General features: G+C 40.5%; 1 protein-coding gene across 4 annotated transcripts in view; it reads left to right on the plus strand.

Moving 5' to 3' along the window:
* CREBBP (CREB binding protein) overlaps positions 1-23,024 on the plus strand; it is a 95,244-nt gene that overhangs the window by 25,731 nt on the left and 46,489 nt on the right. For all 4 annotated transcript variants that reach the window (XM_065644507.1, XM_065644511.1, XM_065644508.1 and 1 more), the window contains 3 exons: positions 9,690-9,866; positions 19,706-19,955; positions 20,508-20,621. In XM_065644507.1, the coding sequence (XP_065500579.1) occupies positions 9,690-9,866; positions 19,706-19,955; positions 20,508-20,621 (541 nt within the window). The remainder of the gene's footprint in view (positions 1-9,689; positions 9,867-19,705; positions 19,956-20,507; positions 20,622-23,024) is intronic.

Below are 23,024 nucleotides of genomic sequence, written 5' to 3' on the forward strand. Positions count from 1 at the left end.
AGCTGAGATGATAGGATTGCCACCGTGCTTGCACTGAAACTGAATTCACTTTTTTCTTTATTTTTTCTGGTAGCACCACTGGCTTTCTGCCATAAAATGATTAATCTTTTCCTTGCTTCTCCATCTGTCCCTCTGGCATATACATTCCAAGCACCATGGTGACTTTTTTTTTTTTTTGGAACACATTACTATAGGATGAAATAGTAATTAGTGGAGACTTACTTTTTTTTTTGTCAGTAAACAGATACAAGATGATGCCAGCATAGTAAAGAAAGCCTGTCTTTCTTACTTCACAGATGAACATAAATTCCTAATGGACCTATCTTTTACACTTCTCTGAGAGCCTTAATCGGTTAGGTGGACCTTGCTTCATGTTAGAGGTTTGTATTTCATACCAGAGAGAGATAAGAGTCCAAAGTGCGAAGTCCTCGGCGTGTGCCCGGCTGGAACGCTGCTCTTGTGCGCTGAGGGCCCGAGCAAAGCGGCTGATGGAGCCGTGGCAATCGCACGGGGGGCTGAGGGGGGCCAACCCCAGGTGGCTGATGCCAGATCCCAGTAGCTCTGAAACTTGTGTGTGTTAAACTCCCCTGGGAACCCGTGGTGAAGCAGTGTGGGTGGCAAAGCAGAGGTCTCTGTCTCTCATCGAGTTACCACTCTGGAACGCCATAATAAGCCTTTTGAAAGCAGCTCTGTCCTCTTGTTGTTGCTTGCTAACAGTGTTGGAAGGAGCTGGGTTATCTGTCAGTCTGAATTTCTGATGTTGCTCCATTACTTGGAGCAGATCTACTCTTGCGTTCACAGTACTTTGTATAATTTGATAATTTCTGAACATTTGAGACACCTGACTGCTTGATTCCCTTGTCTTGAGAGAAAGATAAGAAAGATCAAAAGGAAGAAAGTTAAAATTATTTAAACCAAGCAAGGTGACACACTTCTTGGTAGGAAAAACTTTTCAGTGGATGGGAAGAGAGAAGAGGAACAAAATGCTGAGCTTTTTAACCAAGTTGTGTGTGGAAAGCCCAAACTGGAAGTAGGTGTAATTTGATGACAAGGGATTTGAATAATGGAGTATTATGTGACTGGTTTTGTGAGGCCCATAAAAGAGGGAAGTAAAGGGTGCATGGGATTGCACAGCTTGGTGGCAGCAGCAAATATAGATGATATTCTGAATCATCTCTGTCTGTAGTGACTTATGACAGTGACAGCTTGGAGGCAGGAGCAGTATACCATTTCTGTATACCCCCTCATTCTGTTCATGCCAAACCCAAAGGATGCTTCTTGGATCTGTGGGTCATGGTGGGAAGTGCAGAATTTCCATTTCATGCCAGCTTCCTCTTTAAAAAAAAAAAAAAAAAAAAGAAGAAGAAAAGTGTCACTAACATATTGGCCATGTAATAGGGGGTTTGGGATGAAGCATGTGAGACAGGAGCAGTAATGGCTCTAGAAGGGTTGTATTATTTATGCACAGTTGCTCTGTCAACCTAAGTGTACTGATTATGGTATAATGCTGAAGATACAGCTCAGGCCTTCAGACAACTGAATCATAGTTCATAGGCACCTTTTGAAAGGTGGAACTAGTTATTGTCTCCTCAGCATTTAGCATGTTATTTCATACTGGGTTGTTTGAGTGATACAACAGGAGCAAGTAGGGGGAACGTCCTTCCTTGCAAGTACAAGGAATTCAGAAGAAGGCAGTAGTGAGTGACAAATATGTCTTACTAAAGCAAATTATACTGTTGAGCAGGCAAGCTCTCACGTATGCAGCTCTTCAACACCGCTGTTAATTTGTGAAGAACTGGCCTTTTATCAAAACAGATCATATCTAGGATGCTTCTGTTCTCTCTCTTAATTACAACATGCATGTTCTGTTCTCTGAAATAATTTATTAATCTGGGGCTTACAGTTAAATTGATTTTAGCTTTTGTACCATAGACTAGGTCCAGAATAATGTAAGGACAGGGGTGGCTCTCTCAAAGGCTGTGTGTCTTTATACTATATATACTATATACCTTATAACTATTTTGTCAGATTCAGAGGTATGGGGACAGTTTGGTAGGAAAAAAGGCTCTGACCTTCCTATTTTTCTGTGGCCGAAACAGATCTGAGGGCAGCATGACCAGCAGGTTTGCTGTGTATCCTCACACTGCTGCTATAGAGGCTGTAGTTCTTCACAGCACCCTCTCCAAGGGTCTTCTAAACGATTTCCTGTTGTGCTTTCAGCTCCTTCCCATGTCCTCAGATAATCTTTCAGAGATGCTGAGAGGACAAACCTGGCAATAAGGGTGGCTCGTTCAGAGCCCTGGCTACACTATCTGCTGCGAAGCGCAGCGGGTGGTGGCAGAGAGCTTTGTGCCTTGTCTTTGTGGAGATGTTAATCTCAGTGTTGCAATCTCCCTGTCCATCTCTCAGCAACTTTAGGAACTTAATTATCTTTGAGAACTTTAACAAAAATGGGTCAAATCGACAAGTGATTTCCAAGAGAAAAATTCGTTTGAGGAAGGGAGAGGAGAAGGGACCATTGCTTAAGCCCCATTTCCTTAGGATACCCAGCTAACAACATAACTGGTTTTGTGATCCTGCAATCAATGTCAGTCTGAAGAGGCAACTTAATTGCTGCTGGACTGAGTGAATTAATGAAATTCAGTCTTACAGTCCACCCTGTCTCTGGTCTCGTGATAGAAGAGCAATCGTTGGAAGTTGCACTTGGCCATGCTCAGTCTGAGGCAGTTCTGCAGTGCACAGGAGGATACAATAGTTTGATGCAGTTTTTGGCTTCTGTTCTGCACCTCTGATTTCCTGGGCTTTGAGACTTGTCTCTGGGTTTGGCTAATGGACTTGGCAGCTTGGTCAGGGTCTTAGATCATTTTTCCACCTTGAGGTAACTTTTTCTTCTCCACTTTCTTTGTTGTCTCTAGACAAGCAGAAGGGAACTTCTAATTCCCTTTCTATTATTAGGTTCCATTTTATAAAGAATTAAGCATATAAAAATGGCGGTCATACAAAGTCAGACGTGATACCTCTGATTACGGGCCTTATGCCTTTTGTGAATTAATTCCTGTTGATGAGTAGAAGCACACACTATTTAGATAAAAGATTATATTAAGAATTTCAGTGGTATTTGGTCACATTTATTTCTAATTTTGCTTGGAAGCTATAGAGCTTCAGCTCTTACCTGTTGATATGTCTTTGCTAAATAGAAAATATTTGTGTTATCACCTTTCTATTCCCAAAATTGGTACTTCAGGATCACTTGAATCCTTGCCTTAATAAGATAAGCAAATCAATAAGCTTAAATAGCAAGCTAAATAAATTAGGCTATTAGATTGCAATTAAACTGTCTGTTGTAGCCGTGCCTCTTAGTCCTTTGTATAGTTCTTGAAGCCTCTCTGAATCCTGTCACTTTTACGTATCATTCATGGAGAACTAATACAGCGTGATCATCACCGTTACAGTAGCATTCACATCAAGCCAAACGTGTGAAGATGTCGCTTTACACTTACCCCGTCGTCTTTTCAGACCTCCTGTTGTCATATTGAGAGCTCAGATTTGTCCTTCATGTACTTGCAGATTCACAGTGTTCAAAGTCCAGCCAAGCTTGTCTAGCTTGGTTCCTTTCTAGGACTGTTTTCTAGTTAAAAATCTAATAGATACTGAAATGAGTATCAACAATGACTATTTTTAGTTTACAGGATTGGATCATAATCAGATTACTTCAGCCAGGTTTATTTTTCACTGAACCCATGCTGCTTTCTTTGCTTCTCATATCAACCTTTCAGTATTTTTTCTGCTGTCAAGCTAGTCCACATCTGGTTGTATTGTTTTGTGTTGGTTTTAAATACTTGGCCAGAATAACATACTTCCATTTTTGTATGGAAGAGTCAGTGCTTCAAAACTTCATGAAAATCAATGTTTAACTTTGAGAAAGTTTGTTGTTGGTTGGTTATTTTATTTTTTTTTTCTGGACTAATCTGTCTGGACCAACTAATATTTTTTTTTTAATATAGTATTTATGTAGGCAGCGGATGTGCAAGATACAAAAGCACAGAACTGTTTATGACAGCATATTGGAGGGAAAGCTAAAAAAGGGATTGTGAATAGGAAACTATGTGCTTGTATTAGTGAACATGCTGCATGTCCTGGGAGCCTCGGGAGTATGTGGTAATAAGTAACTGCCTGCTTGAATGAGAGAACTGGCTGTAGTGGTAGAGGTGAGGGGACAGTTAATAAAAACTTAGAGTAGGAGGAAAGGACAGGATTTATTTATGACCTAGATGCTTCGTGTACAAAGAGGGAGTAGCTCCTTGATGCTGAGGAAGAAATACTGTGGTATGTCAGCAGTGGGAAAGAAGGGAGGGAAGGAGTATGCTTTAAAAATTGAAGAAATAGTGTAGTATGAAGATCCAGTCTGGTCCTAAGGTATCTTTTAAATTAGATTGGGGAACTTCTCATTTCTGTCATATCAGCTCCGAGTTGCACCGTCAGAAAGGTGCATAGATTTGGCCACAGACTTGATCTATAATATCTATGCAGCTCCAGGAGCTTGATGAGATTGAATTTCTGTTCTGCTCTGAAAATAACTAAAAAGCAAAACAAGAAGAAGTACTTCCCACACCTGCTGCTCAAAACATGGCAGTGTGAGATGTCTTGTGTAGCCCAAGTCAGCTAAACAAGGGGTTTAAGTTTTTCTTTTTTGTCTGCTTGGAAGTTTGTACATTCCTCAGCTTATGAGAGCAGAGTGAAATACCCTATATTCTATCCACACTCAGTAATAGATTCCAGTATCTTAGAGAGTTACCATAGTGATAAAAACGGGAGCAGAATCTGCTTGTCTTTCTGGGATAGCAGAATTACTACATTAAATGCATCTTTTCCATTAAAGAAGAGTAGCATTATCATATTTCTGAGAACAACTATTTTAGAGTAGAAATAATGTATTTAAGCAGGTGTCCTGCATTAATCTTACTTCTTCAGGCACTTCTAGCGTTGCCTCGCAGATCTGTGCTGGGGTGGTTGATTGCATCCCTGCATCTCTGCCATTGCAATTGATGGAGCAGCTGTGTAAAAAAAAAAAACCCTTGCTTGTGCAAAAGTCTGCTTTACTCCATCAGAAGTCATTGCAGTCGTGACCACAGAGAACCAGCCAAGAAGTAAGAGTTGCACAAAATTGTGGCACAGGAACACGACTATAAAATGTGAGTTGCCAGAGGATGAGGTGGGATGAAAGGAGCCGCCCCGGGGTGGAGTGGAGAGAAAACGGTCTGCAGAAAATGGGGGTTGCATCAGGTAGAGAAAGGAGATTAACTGACAGTTGAATGAACTGATAGAGAGGAAGGGAAAGCAACAGGGGAGGGAACATCTTTACGCTTAGAACAAAATGGGAGTGAACTGCAACATAGCCCAGGTTTTCAGAGAGAAGCATTCTGCTTTTGTGGTAGTGGAAGCGCACCACCTACCACGTGATATGTTGAAGCCTGAGTAGCCCTGTGATACACATCTGTGCTCATTCATTGCAGGTGGAAAAAGCAACTTTCACTGGATTATTTTTTGCTTTTGTCCCTTTCAGGAAAGTAAATTAAAAAAACTTTAAGCAAAATACAAGTCTTTGTGATGGGTCAGTCCCATATGAAAAGGACAGTTCTTACCAGGTTGCTCTCTTCCATGTTCTTGCTGGTTTATCTTCTCTGATGACTTGTATTTACATAGTAATCTTCCCCTGAACTACCTAATTTGGCATCAGGATTATGTGTCAGAAATATAAAAACAAAGGTCTATTGAATATGTGTTGTCTCCCACCTGCCCCCTCATTTCACATAGGAAAAAACCTGGGGGCAGAGGCAGGCTTTCTGACTTATTTGCTTCAGAGCTGCTGGCTTTAGTTTGCAGAATTAATAAGCAGTGTAAAATCTTTATTCTATATATGCACTATCATCTGATTGTATTTGCCAGTTGTTTTTTGAGGGAAGGTCACCTCCTCTCAATGCTCAGATAATTAACCAGGCAATACCACTTAATGCCTTATGCACTCGGACTTCTTTTCAGTGTTTGATGTGCAGGGATCTGCCTGGTTCTTCCTTCCACCTCCTGTTTGTTGCCTTCCCACCGGTGAGGAGCTGACAGTGGTTTGGCTTTGCTGGAGTCCTCGTCTGACCGCGCTTGCTGGAGGTGGTTCCTGCTGGAATAAAAACTGAGCTTCTCCGTGAGCCTCCAGTAACAGTTCTGAAATGCTGTTGATCTTAATGCTGTTTAGCAGCAGGTTGTTCTGCCGATAAAACTCCTTGTCGATCTTAGTCTTGGTTGAAAACTGTTATAAATAGATAAGCGTTCATTAGAGCAGTTCTTGCATTATGTTGTACACTTCTCCCAGGCTCTGGAAATCACACTCCTGTTGATAAGCGTAACTCCTCTGAGGCAAAGCTGAGTTTAAAAAAAACCTGAAACTGCAAACATCTATGAGCTTTATTAAACTTGTCTTGTGTATGGTCCCTCCTGATTTTTGTCTCCATATTTACTTCAGGGATTGCCACATAAGACAGATAGGTCTTTCCATCTTTTCAGATTTCGATTTTTTTTTTTTTTTTTTTTTTTTTTTGTAAAGGTTGACTTCAAACAAAAGGAAGTATTAGGCACTTTGTTTCAGTGGCTGTAATTTATAAAAAGGAAGTGTAGGTTGAAGGGCATGTCTAATGTTTTACAATGAATGTTATCAAACTGTCTGCTATTTTTCTTGGATTCCTTTCACTTATTGAAGCACAGCTTCACACATTGGAATACCTTGTGGCAGAGAGCAAATTTAAAAAAATACGTTTATACGTTTCAAATGGAAGTTACTCTGCTTCCAGCTTGGATTTCAAGGAACAGCAAGGCATTTCTTGAATGTTCAATCAAGTATCTATTACTTAATGACCACCTAGAAAAGGAAAAAATTATCTTCATCATATAAAGCACACAGTTCAGAAGATTTGAAAGGTTGCCTTGTTGTACTGTGTTGTGATATGTTTAATAACAAGACCTCTTGAAAAGGAAATATTAAAATACGAAAAACCAACCATGTGGCACCTGTTAAGGATTGCAGCTCCTGGGTGCTTTGGGGATGTTCTAGTGGTTTAGAGTTTTAACAAAATTAAATTTTCTGTTCTGTGTCTTCTGAGACCCAAATATTTTGTAATATTTTTCCTAAAAACATATTTTTAGACATTTTTCCTTTAGTAAAAAACAGATAATCTTTCCTGATAATGATATGAGATGAACACCTGTTTCTTTTGGAGCAAGAACTTAAATTTGGTGTAAAATTTGCTTGGCATTCTGACTGCCTAAAGAAAATCCCTATTCTGCTTTTTTGGAAATTCTGCCAGAGCTGTATAACATGACACTGCACAAACTCAGCACAGCCGGATTAGGCAGCTTGGTTGCCTGCACTGAGTCTTTTCCATCTTTTCCATCTCCTCCACAGTGGCTGAACATGCTCCAGCCGTGAGCTGGAGAAAGATGTTGCGCTGTCTCCTGCCGGCTGGTGTGCCCGTGTAACGCTATGGAAATAGTGGGAACATTCATGTCTCGGCAGCATTTCTCCCAATTCAGGCTTCCCACTGAGCTTTCACAGTGGTGCTGGTGGCTGTAGGGCTCCTAGGAAGTTGCAGCATAGCAGAGGTTGCCAGAATAAGTCAATATGTTATTCAATTTAAAAAATCTCCACCAAACCTGCAAGCAAGTTCAAAGAAGACTGGAAGAGCCAAATCTTCCTGCAAGCACATGAAGTTTGTAGTTGAGGATTTAGACACAAGGGGAAACTGAATAATAGCCCGACAGTGAATGTTCCTATTTCTGGCCTCTGAAAGGTTTAAATAGTCGGTCATAAGCTACTTCCTCAGAATCTCACTTTCAGTTTCAGAATTTTTCTTCATTATTAATATGGTAGACCATTGTAGTATTAATGATTAGTTGTAGGTATCAGATGATCCTTTCTCATACCTTGTCTGAAATAGTGGGCTAAGATGAGTGGATCGATTAATTAATAGTAATGTATTAATACTTCAGAGAAAAGCTGCCAAAATCCATGTTGTAATAAATAATAATTTAAAAAATAACTTATTTGAACATACAGTCCTACAAAACAAACACAGAAATACAGAAAATAAAATTATTTATATTTGTGCAATTGGATAGTAGCCAGTGCCGCTTTTCTTTAAAAGCAGTCTTTATTGCTAAGCTTTTGATGCTGTTAAGCAACTCAGGGGTTTTGGCCTGTATGCTACTTGAATTCTTCAACTTTACTCTGGAACACAGCACATACATGATAACCTCTTACATTGCCAAGTAACGGTATACAGTGGGTTAGATTCTTCTGTAAAAATATAACGGTTTGTACAGTGGGAAAAGGCCTGAATCTGGCAATGGTCGCTGTGGAGGATGCAGGTGAGGGGAGCGTTTCCTGACGTCAGGCGGCTCTGAGCGCGGCTGGGCCAGCTCTCTGAAACCCAGGTGTGCAAAGTGCGCTGCCAAAGAGGACAAGGCACAGTCAAATTGGGTTTACTGGACTCTGCCCTGACATAATGTGCTGTTAGTAACCAGTGCTTCATCAGCTGGTCGTTCGGTCCGATCCCTGTAAGCATGAAAAAGCAACCACTGAGCAACTCCTTAATATAAGTGTGTTATGCTGATAAACTGACGTGCACGGCCTCTCTTCCAGCCGCAGGAATAATGTCCTGAATCCCTGCTGGTAAGGGAAGTGAAAAGACCAGGACCATGGAAAACCAGTGTGTTGTGTAAGGAAGGGCTAGAGGCACCAAAGGAAGGGGAAAATAGGATTTAATATTTCAAATAAAGACTTGCTCAGTGTTTGGATTTATATTTAAGACATTCTGACAGGTGATAAAGTCATCTGGAAGTCCTCCCAGTGTGGGGCAGCGGGGAGCACAGACGTGATCTGTCGACTTTTATCTCTTCTTTTTTTTGGCGGGAGAAAGGAAGGTCCTAGCCATAGTCATATGCTTTGAAAGACGTAAATTCCTGCTAAAAAGTCTTTTCGGGAGCTTTTCTCCAGTGTAATATTAACTGGCTCAAGTAATAGAGATGTAACTGCTTCTCTTGGGAGATGTCAGGCAAAATGGCTCTTTGGATGGACAGTGTTCTCTTTACTCATTCGGGGGAGTCCTGTTTCTGTTTGCTATTCTTAAGGAGTTTTGGGGTGTAATTTGTCACAGATGTCAGCTGTAGATAGATGTTGTTTTGTTCAGGCATTTTTCCTCAAGTACCAAAACATAACTAGATAAGAGGCATCTAGCAAATGCTATGCATTTCTCTCCTTTCTCACCTAGCCTATGTACAAAGTCATGCTTTCTGCACAGAATGCTCAAAGTATTACAGGATTTGAGCTTGCTTTGGTTTCCAAAAGTTTTTGCAGTGTTAGAGAAAGTAATTTCTGTCAATCTTGTTTTCTCCTTTGCATTTGCACAATGATTTTGTAAGTTGAATTGCAAGACTTCAGACACACACAGCTGTGTAAATTTGTAAAGCATTTTTTAAATTTTATTTTAATTTGATTAAAGTTGTGAAATTGAGAATTTAATATTGAGCAACTTAAACGAGAATTTGGTCTCTGTGAATGCAAAGATGGATATTTGACATATGTGGTTTTTTTCTGTCCCTTTGAAATCAGGGAAATTATAATAATTTCATTCATTCTTTTCCAGATGGGAATGACAGGTAACACTAGTCCCTTCGGGCAGCCTTTCAGTCAAACTGGAGGGCAGCAGATGGGAGCTACAGGAGTGAATCCTCAGTTACCAAACAAGCCAGGCATGGCGAATAGCTTGTCTCCCTTTCCTGCCGACATCAAGAGTACTCCCGTCACCAGTGTGCCAAACATGGTGAGTTGTACCTGCCTGTTTCCCTTATTCATTATGTCTTAATAGTGCATTCGAATTTCTTGGGTGATATGGCTTCTGCAATGTTACTGGACAACTTCTCCACAGTTACTTAAATATCAGAGTTGCCCCATGTTCCTCACTGCCCCTCTGCAGTGTGCGTGGAAAGTTTGTGTACATTTTTATGCAGTAATTTAACTTCCTAAGCAATCATAGTATTTTGTTGTAAGAATTGCATTACATGCTTTCATTTTGTCTGGTACATTTAGTTCCAAACCAGATGAAAATGTCTTCTCTGTAAGTGCTGTTTGTAGGTTTAAATTCCTAAATCAATTAGAATGTGTTGGATACATCATCAGCTTCCCTGAAACTAACTAGTACCTTTCATATGCTTTGAATCTAATACGGTAAACACACCACATGCTTCTCCATTTATATTGTGCATGACTTGCAGCTCGTGAGCTTACAAGAATAGTTCTTACTACGATACCTTGCCCAAGTTTGTAGTATCCTGTTTACTAGAGTTTTCTTTATAAACTGAAATTAAATATTCCCGTTTGTCTCAGTATGTCTGCGTATTAATCAAACTGCCTGTGTTGTTTCTATGGAAACTCGAGCTCGTTGCATTTTATATTCTTATACATGATAGCAGTTACTATAGAAACTTGTAAAACCTTCCGTAAGATGCAAATTACTTTTTTAAAAAAAAATTTAACTAGAAAACCAGCTATTTTTTGGCACAAGCAATGCTTGTCCTTCCATCAGAGAGTTTGCTATTTGCCTGTCGCTAATAAGGCTATATATGAGAGGGAACAAGATGTAATAAACTTTTTCTTTTCTCCTGATTTTAGAGGACCACTTCCTAATTTTCCGTAAGTTACACAGTGAAATCTTTGTTTTAATGTCATCCATCGTTATTGCTTATGATTATAGAAAGGAGCTGGTGATCAGGGTTAATACCACATTCAGAATGCCACTCGCACTTGTGGAATATTTGCAAAAGACAATTAGCTTTATGACTATTCTACTTTTATTTTTTTAAAATACTTTAAGTTTGGATCAGGTGTAAATTGAATGAATTCTTGCCCTGATTCTGCAGAGAACCTGCAAATCTGCCCAGAGTTTTGTATTCATCCCAGAGACTGGATGATTCTGAAGCCTCATTTTGGTGCTCATTTAATTGTCAGGTTTTGGGAAGCCTAAACCTTAATGTACTCGCTTACTAGTATAGGATGTAATGGCAGATATTCAGGTGGGATGAAAAAGGCATTTGCCATGAAGGCTTGTCTAGTGCTGGGGGAGGAAGTAAAAAAAAAACTTCTATTTCCTTTTTTCCGTCTTGTCCAAGAGACAGAGGAAAGTAAGAGAAACTTACTTTCCTGGTACTATCAATTCTAGTTTCTTTAAAATGTCAAAAATGAGTTGTCTTCTGAGAGGACAATCAAAACCATCTTTCTTTGTTTCTCTGATGTCAAAAGCTTTGTATTTCCAATTTTTTTTTTTTTGTCTCCCTCAAGCCAACGTGGAGAGTAATAGTCATTTCAACCGATAGACGTCTGTACTATTGAGACAAATGGTCCCAACCCCGTTTATGGATCATGTGGCGGTTACAGTTTGGTTGCAGTCCTGATGGGGGTGGAACTTTCATCTTTAAAAACTAAAGTTTCCATCTAAACATTTTTATCGCAAAGCTAAGAATTTAATAGGAAATGTCAGGCTTGTTAAAATTTAACCTTTACTTGGCAGCAATGGGTAAAGCAGTATAATTTTGTAATAGTACATACACAGCCATATGCTGTTCCTTCCACAGGGACTTTGCTTTATTCAGTGTACCATATGAACGGTGCCCTCTGAAAGAGCATATAGTCAACATTTTGTTCTGTTTTTCCTGCTCAGCGTGTAGCTGTGGGCCTTGTTGACTGTATGTAGTAATATATTTTACTCATCCAGTCTTTTATAAACAGTCTTTTCTGTGGCAGTCATCACTGGAGCAGGCATATTCTTTGAATTCGTTAATTTTCATAGTACCTCTCCGAGATAAAGATGTGTTGACCCTGTTTTAAACATGGGGCTTGTGACAGAAGCAGCTCCCCGGAGCAGAGCTGCGGTGTTTGAACTCTTAACGCCGCTCTTTCTTGCTGCAATCCCGTTGCCATTTGCTGTGTCCCGTGGTGCTTTAGCACCCTCGAGATGGCGGTTTGATTTAATATATTTGGCGTTGTGGGTGGCCTGCTGGAGACATGGTCTGTCCTGTTCCCTGCAGGAGACAGGATTGAAGTGGAAAAGGGCATAGCGTTGTGTTGTCTTATCAAAAATGAACCTGTGGAGGATCAGTTCAGACTCCATCTACTACAGCAAGCGAAAGACCAACTACATCTTTTTTCAAAGGACCTTCAGGGTTTTTTTTGAGATGATTGGAACCACATAGCTTGCTCAAACAGCCCTCTAAACTATCCTTATCTTAAAGGGCCCCGAAAGTACTGTTCCATGTGAGAGACAAACCCACGTGAATGAAAACATTGGTTATATGTGACATGTCTGAGGCAAGAAACTGAATTCCAGCATGATATTAAACACCATGGTTACCACTAAGAATATCCAAATAAGAGGAAATAGGTGCAGCCATTGCCTTAAGACCCCTTGGTCCTGAAAAGCAAGGCATTTTTTAAATACTCCTTTCAGTCTTTCGCCTTCCTCTGTAACCTTAGGTTGTACGCTGCAAAAGTAGAACAGAAGATGAGTATGATTCTTAACTCACATTATTCTGAGCATCCTTATGTGTGGCACCCTGTCCCAGACACTAACCAGGGGTTTTCCCACTGCCAGACATAACCCTCACACTGGCAGCCAGAATAAACCTCTGTTGCAGCGATGGATTTTTTTTTTTTTTTTTTTTTTAAATCCAAATTCAGGCTACTACTCTCTTAAGAACTGCACACTCTTCCCCAGCTCGCCTCCCAAGTGGCAGTGTTTCTCAGAAGTGTTAGTTCATTGCATCTTCCAGTCCTTGTTCCAAGCATGACCTTACATGAGACTGAGAAGCACATTTGGTTTAATCTCTTCAATTAGGAAAGAGGTAACAAACCTTATGGTATTAAAATGATTACAAAGTCAGCGTTAAGGTATTAATTTTCAGTGCCAGTCAGATGGATTGATTTGGTTTGTTTTCTTACCTGTGGATCTGAACAGTGTGTTAGCTATTTCTTTGTGTGACTGTTACAGAATACAATCAGTTTTCCTTACAGAATGGGCAACTTGAAATCTTGAGTGAACGACTTGTTTCCAAAAGCAAGATGTTGCTTCTGACGTTGTTGGAAGTTTTGTTGAAACGCTACTGAATTCAGTGTGACTTAAATTGTTCGCTGCAGGTTTGGCACTGCTCTGTTGCGGTGAGGTCATGCAGAATCTCTGGGCTGTGGCGCTGAGCCGTGCTCTGCACTTTGGGACTCGGTGTAGCGTGCACGGAGCATCTTGATTTTGGAGCACCCGGACTCTGGGATTTGCCGTTGGTGAGGGGATTCCTGTCAGATTTTTCCATCAAACGTGCTGAAGCTTTGCGGTGTCTGCAGTGCTGCAAATTCCAAGGGTGGTAAAGGATGGTTTCTTCATGGACGTACCAGTAAATCTAGTATTTCTACATGGGTTAGGAGTACGATGTGTGAAGTTTGGCTTCCAGACACCAGCTTGGTTTCACAGTTATCCCCGTGACCAGCAGATGGAGTTGAATATTACTTTTTAGAAGCGAAGGAAATCATTTTGCCTCTGTTCTTGACTTATAATTGGAGCAGCACAACTTACCCTCTTTTTTTTCCTCTCTCTCTCTTATTAAATTAAATCCCGAGTTTTCTCTTGCATTCTTCCTTGTTTCTCTGTTTCTTTTTATGTCCTTTGGATTTCCTTATTAACAGATTTTGATCAAAAGAGAGAGAAGCAATGACTGGGGGATGAGGATGTCCTAGGTGTGCCTTGCTGCCTCTCCTACAGAGAGGAAGAAAGCTTTTAAGCTGCGAGGCCAGGTTTAATTAGAACAAGTAGAACTGTAGCTACTTAAAATAGACAACTCATTTTATTCTAGAGACTAGAAATAAAAGGCTTTATGAAAAAATCTCTACCTATTGTGTCCTTACAGTGAAGAAGGTTTGCTTTTCTTAACCTTTCAGTGATTTTTCCTCTCTTGCAGCAAAGTCAGTCTTCTCTTTCTCTGCGGGGGAGGTCTGTGACAGTCACCCCAGAGGCACGCTGGGTCTGCTTGCTCACCTTCCCTGTGCCTGCCCTGGAAGGTTCTCTTTCCCAGGCGGGCTCACTCCTCCTCCTCAAGAAAATCCCACCTGATCTGAAGTGGAGCAGCAGCCTAGCAAACAGCTGGGAAGAGCTCTTGTCCATATTGCTTAGCAATGGTCTTCTAAAGGAAAAGATTTTAACCTGAAAATAAATCTAACAGATCATGTCCAGGGCTGGAGAAACTGTGTGATTATGTTGGGTGAAAAGTAGACATCTCCATTCTGTCCTGGTGCAGGAGTTCACCCTGGGAATGTGTATTGCTTTGAATGGTGGAACGTTTTAATTTTTGCACCATCCATAAATAATGGTGCCAGGCTGGCAAAAGTGAGCTGAAAAAGAGGATCTGCTCTTTTCCCAGCACTTTGGCTCCTGTTCTACTTTCCCATCCTCCATATATGAATATATTATATGTGGAGGAAAATATCCACTGCCTTTTCTTACTCTCTGCCAGCAGCTGAGGTGAAGTACTCCATGGCCAGCACTCTTGACAGTATGGCTTCCTTTCACTTAAAACTTCTCATTTGTCTCTTAGCCACAGACTGGGATTTTTAATGTTGATCGTTTCTCAGTCTGCTTTATCACCCATTATATAAAGCTCTCTTAAAATTTTGTTCACTTGATTTCCTGCATGTGAGAGCTGGACTCTGTCTGCAGATTCCTGTATCAAGCTTTGTTCTTTTTTGTTGCCTTGAAACATTTCTCCATTCTGTGTTTCTTGTCATTTGCTGGTCTTTCAAATCAGAAAACTTACAAAGACAAGGAGATAAAACTCCAAAGTGTATCCTTAAGAACAATGCTGATCCAGCTCTCATTCCCAGCAGAGTCAACTGCATAATATTGAGGCATTTGCTGGATTTAGAAGAAAACTCCTTTGGCAATTAAAAGCCAAGTGCATTGAGGGCACTTTCTAGGACCAGCTATTTGAGTTCTTCTATGGAATGACCATAGGAGCCTTCTTACCTTTTGTGGTTGCTGTGGGCTTGTGAGGCTCACTGCCCAGTACCACCTTCAGAGGTGGAAGTTACACTCCATAGAGGTAAGTGAAAGTTGGAAGATAAAAATATTCCTCTTCTCTCTTGATGTGAAAATTCTTCCTGTAGCCATGTCAGTGCCAAAGCTTTGACATAAATCTTGGGCTCTGGATATATTCTTCATGTTAAGACCATGCATCATGTCAGCTTTGGATGCAGGAGCTGAGCGTATCGCCTTCCCTTTCTTCTCATTTGTAGCTGCATTGCAAGCTCTCAGATTGGTGCTACTAACAGGCTATTGTAATTTTTTGCCACTTGAGTCCATCTCCTTCCAGAGAGCACAACCGCCTTCTGAGACTGAGTCTGGTTCAGGAAGCCTTTTTCACCCTCTCAAGTCTTCTGCCCACCATACAGACTCATTCTGATTCCTTCTGCTACTTGGATGAGAAAATGCAACACTGTAGGGTTATTGGGAACAAATGCAGGTGCTTGTGCAGTGTTACATCCACTTGTGTCAGCCTGTTCTGTGTGACATGGACCTCTCGAGCCAAAGCAGACCTTGAGATTCCTGGTGGCAGAAGGATTCTTCCCGTACGGGCAGGACCCAGCTGCTCAGAACATGGCTGTTCACAGTAACTGGTGGAATCAGAGAAACCAGCATCCACATAGAGAGTATCAGAGTGAATTGCAAGAAGTGTGCACTGGTTCTGTGTTACTTTCACATTGAAGCTCTGGTAGTCACTGGAGGAAGCCTGGGCATGGAGAAAACACCTCCTTCTATGTTGCCATCAGGTAGCTGCTGCTTGGCCTCTCATTGCAGTTCCATGATAGACCAGGGCCTGCTGGGTTGTTTGGAGCTGGTTCAACACTGCTTAGAGCATTCCTGCAATTCCTGCTTGCAGGAAGGACTTCTTTCAGTTTTAATGTAAATGTGTGGGGTACGTGATTGGAGTTGATCACACTATGAATACTTAATTCAGATAGAAGTGTTACTAATTAGAAGTGTTCTTTGAGATTTACGGCTCACGTGTATATCCACTTTATGCCTGCTATCCCTTCTCTGAAAGGGACCTGCAAGATCACCCTTTAGCCTATGGTCAAAGGGGAACTGAAGGGGTTTGTCTCTGCTTCACCTCATGTACTCCTCCATGAGTGAAGGTGGGATGCAACCTTGTTCTCTGCGGATACTGCAAGGGTTGGTTTTTTTAAAGTCTTAATCGATAGACTGTATGTGCCCATAATGTAAATGCACATGTGGATGACATGCTAAAGACCTCTTGTCACTAGTGAATAACATCCCTTTTCTAGTCCAAGATGTCAACGGGCTGAGAAACCCCAAGTGTAAAGTGCTACCTGCCTTCTGCTCAGGATGAGGGAAGGTCTCTAAAACAAACTGTATCAAAATAGTAATCCTTTGTGGCAGTGGATTATTAATTATCTCACTAAGGTCCACTGTTCATTACAAACATGTCTTAAAGAGCTAAAAGGCATTTTTAAAACGCAGGATTTGTCCTAGTACAGTGATTCCAGAAGGTGGTATTCTGTTATCAGTGAGAAGGAAAGAACATGGAAATAAAAATAAATTATAGAACAGGAAATGTATTTTTAAAGCTGAATGCTATATGGAAGCTAGTCTGACGTTAAGTTCTGTATCAGGTTGTTTGCCTGTTGAAAGATTACCAGTGTTGCTGAAATTGGTGCCTACTTTTACAAGCAAAGGTACATAGTGTTTGGTCTTGATAGACCATGTTGAGCACTTTTGAATATAAACACATCAAAATACGGAGGATTACTGGTCATCTCGGTACTGTAAAACCACCAGGGAGCTTTGTGTCCATCCAAGTCCATGAAGATGAGATACTCGTGCATCTGTGCTGCCCAGAAGCTTGGGAAGTTTTTGACCTTCAAAATGGGGACAGGGCAGAACCATCTTCCTGTGTGAATATATAGTTTCCGTAGTTTTAAATGGCATTAATAGCTGCTTTACACTATAGAAGTGTTGCATTACTCTGTTTGTAGAAAACTGGTTAATGAAGCTGCCATCTCTGTTGGAGGTTTAATAGGCTTTTGACCCTTGATCTGTTTTTTCTCTTTATGGTGGAGCTCAGCAAGGGAGCAAGAGAAGCAAAACTTCTCTCTACATTTTTTTTTATCTCTTGTATATGACCATTGAAGCATTTATTTTAACTGGGGGAGCAGAAGTGTCTGAATTTCTTGCTTCATCAAGAAAATTGTTAGTCATTCAGGTGAAGCAACGTGAAGCCTCCTGCTTGTTCTGGAGCAGAATGATTTCTGTGGTTGATGGAGGATTTACACACCTTTGGCGTGACTGCCGTGCACCAGCGTATCTCTGGTTTTGAACTGGTCCTGCAGACCACTGTTCTTAAAAGGTGAGCTAACAGGGAAGAGATCAACTTCCTCAAAGAGTCAACAGTCTTGAAAGTGAGAGAGATGGTGGAAAGAGCGTTCATCATATTTGCAGGTTTAGGTCTTTACAACGTTGAAATAGTGACCAGTATAACTCTACAGAGCTTAGGCAATATTCTGAGTTATTTTTTTGTATCTACCTCCAGACACGCTCATCCGGACCGAGACTGCTTGTTCTTCTAACTACTGATACTCCATGATTCTGCTTTTTTGTTACTCAGTCTTCAGGAAATGCTTTTGGGTCAGGGCATCTGTGCTGATACAGCTGTAGTCACGTCTGTTAACTGGTAGGGTAGTACAAAAGGAGAACTTTGGCTTGGGAAACAATTATTTGACTGGGATGAAAACATCACTTCCAACAAGATTTTCTTTGGCATGGTCTCTGTATTTTTCTGCAGATTGGCTGAACTAATTGTTTCCTATTTGTGACCCAAGAATTGTTTCAGCAAAACCTGTCTGCTCTTGTGGATTTATTCACAGAAGAAATGGAAGACTTAATTTGAGCTGCATGAGCTGGGAGCCTAAGTGGATGGGTTTCCCTCACCCTCTTTCCTTTTATTGCCCTTTTTCTTGCAAGTTCAAGACAAATGCAGCAATTCCTCTTTGTTTAAGACTTACTGTGTAATCATTATCAGCAGCAGAGTCCCCACCTCCTCCATCAAATAGCAGCCATTGTGTTTTCTACTTGATCTTGTGTGCTTCGTTCTGCAGAAGAAAAGCTCTTCAAAAACCTGATGTGCAGGTGGCAAAGCTGAGGACCAAGCTTGCTGCTGGAGAAGTGATCACTTGTGCACCAGGGAACTATTTGTTAACCTAAGAAAATGGGGTTTGGTGCTGTTACGTGCTCTGCTTTGTAGGCTGCAAAATTTTCTGGAGAGTCCTTCTCTCAAAGGTCAAAAGTAGAGTGGGCTACAAGTGGTATATTCTGTCACTTAACGGTGATTTCCTTAAATGTAGTAAGCAGGCTTTGGTCAGTAGTTCTGTAGACAGCACTGAACTATTTCCTCTGTTACCTCCCCAATATAACCCTGTTCTTATAATATTCTATTTATAAGTGGTTTTAATGCCTGCTTTTCCTTAGGTAGCTTGGAAGTTGGTGAGCTTTTCTGTGGTAACCTATATTTACAGTGTATAATCAAAGTGAATCTTGGGACAGTTTCATATTTGTCCATGAGATTAATTCAGGCTGTGAATTACAGGGATTTAAGCACTTTTGCAGTCCCATATCTTCTGCTAGTGGAGCCGTTGTAGACTGGGAATGTGTTTAATTTTGAAAATCAGGTTTCTTTATTTATTGTCCTTCAAAGGTCCAAGAAGGTAGTTGAAAAGTTTCTAAATGTGTGCTGAAGAAATGACACGTTACGGAAGCTATTTATCTCTTCCGCACTGGTGTGAGCCATGTCTTAGACTGAAGAACTCTGCAGGTGTGCAGGCTCTGTCAGGCAGGGCTCGGGCATTGGTACAGAAGTGTGTCCGTAAAGAATAGATGCTGGAAATAAAATCTCAGATTTTTACAAGCTGGTACAACCTAACATCACCTTGTAGTTAACTCTAGTTCACTTCAGTAGACAAAATGCCATCCAGGTTTAGGTGGTCCTTTCTAGAATAAAACTGTGTGCCTATTACTTTGGAAATTTTCTCTATGAAAGGAATATCAGTGCTCATTTGTGAAAAGAAAGGCTGATTTAGGCTAGGAAAATCAGTTCTGCCTTTTATTGTAATAGGTAGAAACAGTCATATAATTTTGCCTGTCTTCTCCCATTGGACTCCTCTTTCTTTTGGGTACAAGGAACTAGGATTGAAGTGTATTAAAACCTACAATATGAAAATAGAATGCTAAACAGACTTGAATTCTACCTCCAAGTGTGGTAATAGCTGGTTTCTATTGGAATAATGATTTCTCTAATAAACAGAAGATTTTGGATGGCTTGTTACTTAACCTGTTGTTTGTAAATGTCTTAACAGAGGAAACCCCTCAATACATTTTTGCTGTTCTAAGGATATAGAAATGTTTGAGAATACTACAGAGACTGGCCTAATAATCCTTGTAGCCAGTTGTAGCAGAATGCGTGGCGAATGATCATACGGTACTCAAATTATTACAGAAGATAAAGATCAGAAGTGAGACTTGCAAACGCGATGCTAAACTCTCTGTTTTCTCAGTCCCAGATGCAAACCCAAGTACAGCAAGTGGGGATCGTACCGACGCAGGCCATGGCGACTGGACCAACAGCAGATCCCGAGAAGCGCAAACTGATCCAGCAGCAGTTGGTTCTGCTGCTTCATGCTCACAAATGTCAGCGGCGCGAGCAGGCGAACGGAGAGGTGCGGGCCTGCGCCCTCCCGCACTGCCGAACCATGAAAAACGTCCTCAACCACATGACGCACTGTCAAGCTGGGAAGGCCTGTCAAGGTGAGCGCATGTTGCTGAAGCTGCTCTTGCAAATGAGCTGTGTAAGGTTTCTTGCATGTTTGTCAGCCGCATTTCTCCTTCTTGTCAAGAAGATCCCTGCACCTGGCACAAATTAGTGCCAAAACTGGTTCTTTAATTAAACAGCTGCTCCCTTTTTCATTACCTTTGCTCGATTTCTATTTCCGATGTCTTCACAGTTGTCAGCTGAGAAAACAGAATGCAGTATTTGCCTTTCAGAAGCAGGATAGTACCAACTGTAGCCCTGAAAGCTTCTTTTTCATCCCTCCACTCTATAAAGAGGGTGTAATGTCCACGATGTGTTTGCATGCAACTCAGCCATGTAGAGTTTCTTAGATTTTAGTACTAGTTTCCTTCATTTGTTATGGCGTTATTGGTGGGTCCCAAAAAAATTTAGTTGCATTTAGCTGTGTTTAGCTGTGTATACAGTATTCTTTGTAAAGGAGAAAAAATGAAGTTGCTCTAAAAAAGGAGATAATTCAAAACCAGTTATCCAAGGAGTGACCTTAATTCTATTGCTTTTCCTTGTTACAGTTGCTCATTGTGCATCTTCAAGACAAATCATCTCTCACTGGAAGAATTGTACTCGGCACGACTGTCCTGTGTGCCTTCCTTTGAAAAACGCCAGTGACAAAAGAAATCAACAACGTAAGTATTTGTTTTACTGCGATCACAGGGGAATGATACTGTTAAAATAAAGTTGATCAAATATGCAGTGTAGGAGTGAACTTTGACAATGTCCCGACAAACTTAATAGCTGTTTGATAATCTTGTTATTCTCCTTTCTGATCGCTGGATGCAATTTATTACTTAAAACCACAATAATTGAAAAGAGAAAGTCTCAGATAAAGCGCACATCTGTTTTTAAAGGGTGTGACAACTTCTAGCTGGTGTTCTATTGTGAGGCAGGTCCATAGATTCCAGTTACAACGCAGTTTTGGCTGTAGGTAGGGTTTTGGGGAAGATACAAGCTACTTCATTATTTTTCTTGCTGATAGAAACACCTTAATCATGCTAGTGATTAAGAATAATAAAAAATGAAAGAATTCTTGTGCACAAAAAAGATCTGGCCTGGGTGTCTTCATCAAGTGTGTTTAAAGCTGATATAGACTAGCTGAAGTTCTGCAAATCATAGTGGTTTTGCCCATGCCTGTTTTTTATAATCACTTAGCTGCTACTGATGCTTGAGGGCAGCCAATTTCTAGTGCATTTCTTCCCTCTTGCTCTGAAACAGAAAATACTGAACTTAAATTGGTAGATTTGCTTCTCATCAAATCCTTTGAAAAGATGTCACGGTAGAACATTTTACAGCATAGATGCAGCAGTTCTAAAAGTCTTAAGTGATGTTATGCCCAAGTATTACTTAAATAAGAGTTAAGCAGTGAAAAATAGATGGAGGGCTTGCAAAGTTTGTACATTTGAATCGTGTTGGAAACATTCTGCTCATTTCCATTTAGGCTGAGCCTGCAGTGAGGAACACTAACAAACCTTGGAGGATAGAGAAATGCTCCTAGGTTAGGTGACATTAAGGCAGAGGAGAGAGTAGCTGATAAGACTGTCCAAATTATGCATTGAACATGCTCTCGTTATGGTTTCAAGAGGGTTGTTTTCCCTCCAAAACTGAAAAAAAAAAATAAATATAGAGCTATTTGGAGGTAAGGATTTTGTTTTTATTTCACCAAACCTCTCCTTGGTAAATAAGATGCGTCTTTTGTTTTGAAAGTAGTAATTTGTTGCAAGTGATTAGTTATGTTTGGCCTTTGAAAAATGTGTTGAAAGCTTTGCTTTTTAATATGACATGGTCCATTTGTGCATCACATCCTTATTACACAGTTGTTACCGAAGTGCTAACAACATCTAGCACAACAGAATTGTTTTTTTCAATACAAGCTGCTGTAGAAAGTACTTTGTGCAGTGTTTGTTTGTATGCCATTCATACAACTTATCAAAAGAGAAGGCACTTGAACAAAAACAGTCCTTAAAAATAATTTTGTTATGGGATCAAATAGGATGTTGTTTGAATGCAACAGAATTAAAATGGATAAGTGTGGAGTTTGGCTTTCTCGTTGCATACAGGGGAGATAAATATGAAATCTCCAATGAATCAATAATCCAGTAGTAGTAACCATGAAAATTTGCAGTTCAGTATACTGAGGTGCAAGGTTCTTTGTTCCAGATCATGTCTCTGAGTCATACATGTAACACCTCATGGTTTGTTTGAAGCTAAAATGTGAGCACTAAAAATACTTGTTTAGATATATTATGAAGGATAATCCCCTTTTTCGGCATTCAAAAACATTTGTGAAATTAATAGTGCATTTGAAAACACTGTGCCTGATCAGCTTAGGTTAGTTTAAAACTTGAAGAAAATGTTGAGTCTCTTAGGAATAAATAATTGTAGCATTTACTAAACTGGGTGGAGGAGTGGGTCTGCACAAGGCAGAATATGATGAACATTTGGAAAGGGAAAAAGAAATGAGAACTATAGTGACCCGCATTACTTTGTCAGCCTGCTGTCCTTACAGAATGAATGATACAATGGTCGTTAAAGAGCTTGAGTCCTAGAATCTTCATTCCTGTGCTCATGTCTGTTTTACCATCATTGTTTTGAGTCCTGTTGTACCTGTGCTGAGCTTCCAAACGGCTCCTTCAAAGTCTGCCAATGTTTTAGGAAGTTCTGCAGTTCAGCCCTTTCAAAACACTGCGATACGTGGCGTGCTGCCACCCTTCCCGTGCGCCATGGTTCCTCTGCTTTTGTAGCAAACTGTTCCTGCTCCTTGGGGGATTTTAGCACTGCAGAAAGTCCTGGGGTTTAGGTTATTGTCATGGAGCTGTTTCTTTACAGGTATCTCAACCCCATGGTTTAGTGTATAGATTCTTTGCAAGGAACATCTGCGCCACATTTCATTTGTGTAGCTTTTGTTTTTTTCAAGTAACCTTAAACCATCTTTTACCGTAATTGTCGATAGTAACATGACTTGTTAATAGGGCATGTTGGGACAAGTCTGAAATTCTTTCTGTTCCACATGCCTCTTACTGTATATACCATGT

This window comes from Caloenas nicobarica, chromosome 14 (assembly GCF_036013445.1).
Source record: "Caloenas nicobarica isolate bCalNic1 chromosome 14, bCalNic1.hap1, whole genome shotgun sequence".
Classification (NCBI taxonomy): Eukaryota; Metazoa; Chordata; class Aves; order Columbiformes; family Columbidae; genus Caloenas; species Caloenas nicobarica.